The sequence below is a fragment of the Varanus komodoensis genome, unplaced genomic scaffold (assembly GCF_004798865.1).
Source record: "Varanus komodoensis strain SLA01 unplaced genomic scaffold, ASM479886v1 scaffold26, whole genome shotgun sequence".
Lineage (NCBI taxonomy): Eukaryota > Metazoa > Chordata > Lepidosauria > Squamata > Varanidae > Varanus > Varanus komodoensis.
The window spans coordinates 2139367-2147927 of record NW_025335684.1 but is presented as its reverse complement, the minus strand read 5'-3'; the positions used below and the strand labels follow the sequence as shown (position 1 = coordinate 2147927).

General features: G+C 56.4%; 1 protein-coding gene across 2 annotated transcripts; it reads right to left on the bottom strand.

Annotated features, from left to right (window-relative positions):
- Window positions 1-4521: 4521 nt before the first annotated feature.
- Window positions 4522-7557, bottom strand: RASD1 (ras related dexamethasone induced 1). 2 transcript variants are annotated; one of them, XM_044433865.1, is made up of 2 exons: window positions 7162-7557; window positions 4522-5820 (listed from the first exon to the last, which is right to left on the bottom strand). In XM_044433865.1, the coding sequence occupies exons 1-2, from the start codon at window positions 7445-7447 to the stop codon at window positions 5270-5272; spliced, it is 837 nt and encodes a 278-aa protein (XP_044289800.1). In that variant the 5' UTR covers window positions 7448-7557; the 3' UTR covers window positions 4522-5269. The 2 variants fall into 2 exon arrangements, with proteins under 2 accessions (XP_044289800.1, XP_044289802.1); XM_044433867.1 differs by having other exon boundaries at window positions 5504-5737; window positions 7153-7557.
- Window positions 7558-8561: the final 1004 nt, after the last annotated feature.

Below are 8561 nucleotides of genomic sequence, written 5' to 3'. Positions count from 1 at the left end.
TCCATGAGAAATCTTTCCTGTGCATGGAATAATGACCTTATTTGTTCACTTGCCCCAGTTTTGCCAGCTGTGATTTGATGGGAGGGGAGGCAGAAATGCTGACTGTTCGGTGGAACCTTGGCATTCGCACAGCTTCCCGTTTTTACGAGGATGACCTGGGTCTGCTAAGGCAGGAAGAGGGTCCAGCTTCAGTGTGTTGGAACTTCTGCTGCACCCCTTTTCTCTGGCCACCCCGGCTGCAAAGAGGATGCCGCTGTGGACAACTTGGGTTTCATCTGGGCTACGAATGGAGGGCGCATCCTGTATGGTGCAGTGGTTGAGACTGGGGGCCTGGGAGACCCGGGTTCAAGTCCCCACTCAGCTGTGGAGCTCCCTGCTGCTCTGGGTCCCTCGCAAAGGGCCGAAGGGCAGGCTGGGAATGCAGTGCCATCGTGACGCAGTCATCCCAGCCTCCAAGCCTCTCTTGCGACGCAACGCCCGGTTTTCACCCCGGGGGGCAGTCAGTGCCTCCCAAGTGGGAGCAGGGGGCCAGCAATAACTTAGGGATCCGGAGACCCCCAGGAGCCGCACGAGCTTGACTCTCCCTGCAGAGTGGTTGCCTGCTGGAATCTGGTGGTGGCACTAGTTATCTACTGCCACTTTACAAAGAATAAGAGGGTGGGTCCCTGCCCCAAGGAGCTTACATTCTATACACTGATGTAAGGGTGACAGCAGGAAAAGGAAATGGCGGATGGAAGCTGGGGGAGAAGATGCTACTCTCATCCGTGCCCACACTTACTTCCGGGCGGGTCTTGAGTTGCGCCAGTTGGGTTCTGAAACAGATCGCTAATAGGGCAGGAAGACCTAGTGGCTATTGCAGCCCTACATCTCCACCTACCTAGAAATTTCCATCTCGAGGTGCCTTGACTAAGAGCATGATTAGGGTTTTCCGGCTGAAGGTCTGCACAGCATCCAATAGGAAGTCCCGAACAAAATAGAAAGAGAAACGCAAACCAGCCCTGTGGAGGAGGAGAACAATAGGTGTCTGAATTCTTCTGCCTCCGCACCCCAATTGTCCACCCGTGACTAACGCAGAGAAAAGGCATTGTTGGATCACGCAGGGAGGCCAGTCTTGCGTCGCCGGAGCGGTTTCAGGTGTGTGAGTACAGTACCTTGGCCCCAGTCCAAAGTCACGAGCAGAGAGTACATTCTTGCTTTGTCCTGAAGCCGGGACGACAATGCGGAGGGTTGGTGGAAGGTGCCGAGGGCGTTGCGAGGAGCCCGGCACGGGTCATCGAGGGCTGCCTTCTGGAACTCACCCTTGTTCCAAATAATGTGCTCCGTGTGCCAAGGAGCGACTGTTGACTCGGTCGCACCTACAGTTTTTCCACTAGGCAGGGGCTGGGGCTGTTCGGCCAGAAGTATGTACACACGGCACACGGAGAAGGTTTTTCTGGGGCCCGCGAGAGAAGTGAGGCAGCGAAGAAAGCGGGGACACCTCCTCCTGCGGCACCGCTCCGTCCCGCGTGAAGGCTCGGCCCTTCCCTTTGCAAGGTGCAGCAGTCAAGGCGGCGTCTGTGCATGGGAAATGTAGCCCATCCCTAGGATGTGAATGAATGGGAACATTTTGGGCATGGGACTTTCTGTGGATGCTTAGCGCCGAAACTCGGGGAGAAAGAGTGTGCTTAATGTTGTTGTTATTGTCACATTTATATTCGTCTTTCTCCTCTTGGGAAGAACCCACATCTCCCTGTGATCCTCACAACAACAACAACCCGGTGAAGCAGGTGAGGCCGCGAATGAGTGACTGGCCCGGGGGGCTTCTTGGCCAGAGGGGGCTTGACCCTGGATCTCCCGGGAGCTCCTGGGCACTGTTCTTGGCATTCCAAGTATGGCAGGGAAAATGCTCTCGAACCCTCGAACGGGGCTGCTGCAGGTTCGGGGCCTTCTCTCTGCCGCCATCCCAGCTCTCCCGCCTCTTTCTCCTCCTAGGTGTGGCTTCCCTGTTTGGCAGGTGTCGGCCCAAGGAGGGAGGATGCTGTGGGATCTCCTCCTCCTCCTCCTCACAGCCATCCTGTAGGCCAAGGTGAAGAAGGAGGTGAGGGAGAGCCATGCAGGGCCTGCTCTGCAGTGGCCCCTCGGCAGTCCCCGCAGTGCTGGCCTTGCCCTGGAGTGCAGCTCACCTTGAGCTGAATGGGCAAAGCGTCTGAGTCCATCTGTGGGCACTTCGCTGCCTCCCTGGCCTGCTCGGGACTCCCTTGGGTCACGTGGGGAAACAGGAGGCCCGATTCTGACGTCCGAAAAAATTCTGACGTCCGATAAAGTTTACCAAGCCCCGGGGGGCATTGTGCTGGCTGATGGGACTGGGATGGGTCGGAGGGGTCCTGGCTTGGGCAGGCCCACCTCTGGGGAATTCGGGGCACGGGAAGCTCATCCAGGTTGAGCAAAGCCAGAGTGAACTGGCATGAAAACTCCCTCGAAAGGCTACCTGCCCCAGCCAGGTATTCTTCACCGACAAAATGGTACACCTGCCAATCCAAAGTGTGGGGAGGGGGGGATCAGTCTTGCAACAGTGGCAGGGAGAAAACAAACAACTTTCATGGCCCGTGTCCGCATGTCTTATAAGCGCCAGGAAATTGGGCCCTTCGGGGGAGGAAGCCATGAATCCTCATTTCCCCCTTTTGTGGCTCCAAGCAAAAATCTCTCTTGAGTGTATTTGCTAGGATTTAACGCCGATTTATTAATATGCTTCCTGGAGCTTCTGGGTCTTTGTCCCCCTTCACTGCTTGTAGCAGAGACAGAGTCAGAGGGGACCCATGCTGGAAAACCTGATGAGGCAACAGGGACAAAGGGTTTCCTAGAAACCCATGTTTGGCACCAAAGCGGAAGTATGAAAGCAGCTGCAAAAACTGGAAGGCAGAATATTGCTCCCCTTGGGTTGTTTGCAGAAAAAATGGGAAAAATGTTGGCTTGCGCCCTCGTCCGGCTTGGGGACTACCGGTGGCGTGGGACTACAGCCAGGATCTTTCTCACTGCCTCCTTTCCCTGCTTCATAACAATCCTACAAGAAAAGCGAGGCAAGAGAAAAGGGTTTGGTGAAACCCATCCAGTACGTTCATGGCCGAGAGAGGATTTGAACCCAGAACTCCCTGATCCTGGTCTAACACCTTAGTCCTCTGGTGTTCTGCCTTATAAAGGACAGTCCGTTTGGAGAACTCTCAGTTCAACAGCAGTTTAACTACAGAAGCTCTGAGCACAGGTCGTGTTCAACATTATTATTATTATTACATTTTTATACTGCCCATAGCCAAAGCTCTCTAGGCAGTTGACAGCAATAATCATAGAATCATACACTCAAGTCACCCATCCCACTTCTGCCCAGGCCTGCTCCTGCTTAGCTTCCAAGATTAGGCAGGATCAGGCACTTCACACCTCGGGGATGGCTTCCAGCCAGTCACTAACAGCAACAGGATCCTGGACATGAACTCAGATGTGTCCTCCCCAGAATCTCACAGTTCCCAGAGGCCGATCAATTCCCAGTTCAAGGTTGATGTGGCTGCTTGGAATTAGAATCTGAACTAAACCTGAAGGTCCAGCAAGCGCAGTGCTTCTTGGGGAGGGGGCCCGCTTGGGTGGGAAACGATTAGCCCAGTGTCCCTGACAGAACAGGCTTGGTCAGTGGGCCAGGGGCGAGAGGCAGGCCTATGTAACTGCGGTCACTGGACTGCAATGCCCTTCATCTTTCGGCTGTCCGCTCACGTCCCTGCAATGCTTTTTCCTTTAGAGGCCTGCAGCTTTCACCACTCGTGTTGCTTGGCTGGATTCTGGGAGAAAGAAGGAAAGTCTGAAGTACGAACCCACCACCTGGGGTATTCTGTGCACAGAAAGACACGCTGCTCGTGCACCTTCCACAAAGGAGCGGTGAGGTTTAGCTCGCCATAATTTCCCGCAATCCTACAATCATCTGCCTCGTTCACAGAACGATGCAGGGCTGGGCCCACAATGCTCTTGCTTTCCCACCGCCTCTCCTGCCTTTTTTCTTATCGCAACCAAAGGGCAGAAATGGTTGTGCGATGCTTTCTGGTCGCTAGCGCTAGGAGCGGCCTGCCTAAATATCGTGGAGCGGCAATTCCAGTGCGTTGTGAAAATTCTGGAATGTGGTTGCCACAAGAAGCTGTGAAGGCCACCAACTTGAGAAGGGGGCTGGACACTTCATGGCAGGCAAGAATATTGATTCTATCTGCTACGACTATTCCAGCTGTTATGTTTATTTATATCTATCCCATCTATTCCCAGGGTTTGGGACTCCAGGTGGTCTGGGAAGGGCGAGGGCAGGGGCAATACGTCTCCCATGTCCTGCTTCTAATCTTCATTTTGATTAGAAGCTCTCTGGTTGACCTCCAAAGCCACCACACACGGGAGCAGAAACGGCATCCAACTGATTCAGCCCAGCTCCTCCACTCCATCTGTATCCCGTTTTTATTTATGCTCCTTTTTTGCAATCCCACCAAGACACACACAAAAAGCCAGCCCGGCATGACCTTATTTTCAAAAGTTTTATTTTATAGAAAATATAACAAAACAAAAAATAGAACCAGTGTCACACATTGTAGAAACATTTAGCTAAGATTTTGTTCATGTCCCTAGACCAAAAGATTCTACATTATAAAGTGCCAGTCCGCTTGGATGCAATCCTTTTCTTTTTGCAAGAAAAATCAAGACAAAGAAGGATGAATGTAAACAGTTATTTTTCCAACAACAAGCCCCTCCCTAACAGCCCCGAGTCCCTGCAGTGGGAGGGGTACGTGGGACCGAAGGGCCGTGGCCCCTCCAACAAGTCTTTCAGCAGCAGCAAAGCTGGTCTCTCTTTCTGCACCACCACACAGAGGCGGCTGCAGAGAGAATCTTGATAGTCCGGTGTCGGCTGTTCCCTTCCCAGCCAGCTCGCCCCGGCCAAAATCTTTACAACAGAGAGAGAAGAGAAGTAAGTTCCTCCCCTTCACAGCATGTTTTCAGTGAGTATCTCCACCACAGTTCTCCGCTGACTCCTTGCCAAGGAGCTCTTGGCAGCAATCGTGGCCCCTCCTCCTCCAAATAAAATAAAATACATCTTGGGGAGCAGATGAAAACGCCCCCGCTAATGGCTAGGAGGCACCGTGCCCCATGCAGAAAAGGGCTGCCATCTCGGATGGCGACGGGCCCACGCCACCAAAAGGGCTCGCAGAGTTTTGGGAATGAAACGATCTCTTCCCAGGTTCGCTGGGAAGGCTCGAAGGCCAGGAGAGGAGTCTTAGCTGATCACGCACCGCTCTTTGTCCTTGGCCTGCCCGCCCCGGATGGCCTTTTCCCGGATGTACATGAGGTCGCTGTGCACACTCGGCCGGCGAGCAAAGGGGGCCACGATCCCATAGGCGTCCCCGCTGCCGTCCTCAGAGCTCTCCTTCAGGAGCTTCTTGCTCTTCAACGATTTCTTGTGCAAGAGCTCGCAGTACTGGACGGAGACCTTCCGGTGGAGGTCGGGGCTCATCTCGCTGGGCAGTTTGGCCATGGTGAAGAGGGCCTGGAACATCTGATCCAGGCTGCTGTTCTTCTTGGCCGAAATCTCGAAGTAGGCGCATTTCTGAGCATCTTGTCCCACCAGCTGCTCGATCTCTCTCGGGTCAACCTCGCGGTAGAAATCGCGGTCGCCTTTGTTCCCGCAGATGACCAGGGGAACGTCGATGTTCTCCTTGGTCTTGTTCTTCAGGCAGGACTTTGTCTCCAAGATCTGCTGCTTCAGGCGCTGCACCTCCTCGAAGGAGTCGCGGTTATCCAGGCTGAACACGAGAATAAAGACGTCTCCTACAGAAGGCAAAGCAAATAAGAGAGACACACCGTTAGAAATCAGGCTGGAAAAGACTTGCGGTCTTTTGACCCCAGAAAAACAAAGCAGCACAGGGAGGGCTTGGCTTGGCTTGGCTGGGAAATTTCTTTCTGTTTGAGCTCAAATGCGGCACAACTGAGTTTCCCTCCATGGCTTTGTGAGCACATGTGTTTATTTGTGTAGGAGAAAGGCGTGCCTTGGAGTGGAGACGCGGCTGCCAGCGACACTGCTGGGAGCGAGTGCAGAAGAGCTGCTGAGATAATTTTCAAGGCTTTTTTCATGGCTCGCAAACCAAAATCTCTCTGGCAGCTTTTTTTTGGGGGGGGGGTGGAGTGCATTGTTCCTGTGTGTGCAAGGACACAATACCTTTCCCTTTCTCTTTCCCCGACTCCTGTCTCAAAAATTACAACCTCTCTCTTTTTACAGCCCCAGAACTGTTTAATTGTCAAAGCCAGAGGGAAGAACAGGGGCGGGTCATATAAAAGTGTCATCGGACCTGATAAAGATTTACAGCCCAAATGTCATTTTGCAAGGAATCTGAGAGACAAGCGATCTGTTCAGTTGTGCCTCCTGACCCCTTCAGAATCGATCTCGGAGGCGGGGGCTGCCGATTCGCTTCCGTGGCTGCAGCCACTTTGCAAAATTTGGGCTGTCCCTTGCATCGGGCTTCACTGGGAGTTACGGGAAGGCATGCCAGCTAGCGGCTCCCTTCTAAGTAAACACCCTTAGCACAGTGAGGACTTTCCGAGTGGAAAAGACAATAAGCAAAACTGGTTTGAGAGAAGTTTTACTTCTCCATCACAAATGTACTTTTTTTTTTTTCCTTTTCCACTTTCACTGCCTCGGGAACGATCTTCAAAAGAGCCGAGAGCTGCCCCACCTGCGCGTGGCTGCTGCGCACATCAGACTCCCCCCGACTCTCACTAGGTTGTGGGAAGGGGCCAGTGCAGCTGCGCTTTCCCAGCTGGTGAAGGAGGAGGAGGAGGAAGAAACCCATGCCCAAGGACTTCAAGCTGCAAAGCTGCAGGCACGCTTTCCCGGGAGCAAGTCCCATTGAACTCAACGGCTCTCACTCCGGGGTAAGCACGCCTGGGCGCGCTAAGTCAGTACGGGAGCTCCCCTCCCGCAACCTGGCACAGCTAGCTGGGGATGCTGAGGCTTGCAGTCCCGGGTGCCCGGAGAAGGGGAAGGCTGCCGTGGGCCCGCTCGGGCTGTCTGGTTCCGGCGACAAGAGGGGCGCTCGGCAGGGGCGGCGCCCGCCGCGGGCCGAGCGTGTGCCGGGCGCCCTCGGGGGGCTGGCGGGGGCGGGCGGCGCTCACCGGTGAGGATGGAGAGGCGCCGCATGGCGGGGAAGGGGTGGTTCCCCGACGTGTCCAGGATGTCCAGCTGGTACACCTCGCCGCGGATGCTGTAGAACTTGCGGTGGAAGTCCTCGATGGTGGGCGTGTACTGGTCGTCGAAGCGGCCGGTGAGGAAGCGGGAGACGATGGCCGTCTTGCCCACCTTGGACGAGCCCAGGACCACCATGCGGTAGCAGTTCTTGGCCGGGATGTTCAGCTCCGGCTCGCTGGGACCCATTTTCTTGATCATCTCCGCCAGGCGCATTTGAAGGCGAGGAGCAGCCGCGACGGGCGGACGGACGGGCAGGCGGACGGACGGAGCGCACGGGAGGCTGGCGGGCGGGCAGGTAGGCTGGCGAGGCGACTCCGGTCGGCTGATCTGCGGAGCGGCGGCGGCGGCGCCCCTTTATAGAGCAGAGGCGGGGCGCGCGCGCGCGGTCCGCCCCTTGGAGGGGAGGGGAGGGGAGGGGAGGGGAGGGCGGAGGCCGCGCTGGGCGCCCGGAGCGCGGGGAGGTGGCGCAGGACGCAGCCCCTTGCAACCCCGGCCGTGCGAACGAGAAGAGCGGTGCCCCTGAGCAAGCGCAGAGTGCAGCCTCCCACGCTGCGAGGGGCTCTCAAGCAGCCTTGCCCAACCGGGCGCTCGCCCCCCGTTTGGCGCCCCGGGAGCCCCCGAGCGGCTGCAAGTCTCTGGAAGAGGCTGAGTGGCGGCAGATCGGGGGCTGCGGGTGGGGTTGTCCAGACCTGGAGGTCGTGCCGAGTGGGGTGAGGCTGTAGCCATGCGCTCTGAGCCCTGCCCCCCCCCCCAGTGACGGAAAAACGTTGATTTTAAAAGATCGGCGCATCAGAGCGACTCTTCTGCCCTGCTGTCTTTGGTGGCCCCCGCAGAAGGTTTGCGCTGGCTGCGGGCCTGGGGTGAAGTGGGGGGGGCTTCCTTTCCAGGCCAACTGCAGCCCCCCCCCCCCCCCCCCCTTTGGTCCCGCGGAAGAAGCGCTCGGCAGATCCCAGCGCGCCTTCGCTGATGCGCGTCCCGGCGCTTCCTTTGCGGGGACCTGAACTGATTCGCGCAGAGACCCCCTTTTTTCAGGGAGCGAAAAAAGCAAACCAGCAAGAGGCACCAGTGCTGCCTCCCCCAGAAATAAAGGGGTTCAGGGAGCTTATACCTTAAAACGGGGAGCAAGCGGGACACATAAATCAGAGAGAACGAGGGAAAGGCGCATCCCTGCGTTTCGCCCATCGGGCCGCGACGCCTGACCCGTGTTTTCTTGCGGCGGCAGGGCTGCTTACTCACGAGCAAGCGCCCGTCGGCGCGCAGCCGCTCAGCTCCGCTGCAGCTCAGGGGAGAAGCGGGATGCGGGGGGGCGGGTTGAGGGGCGCCGCGG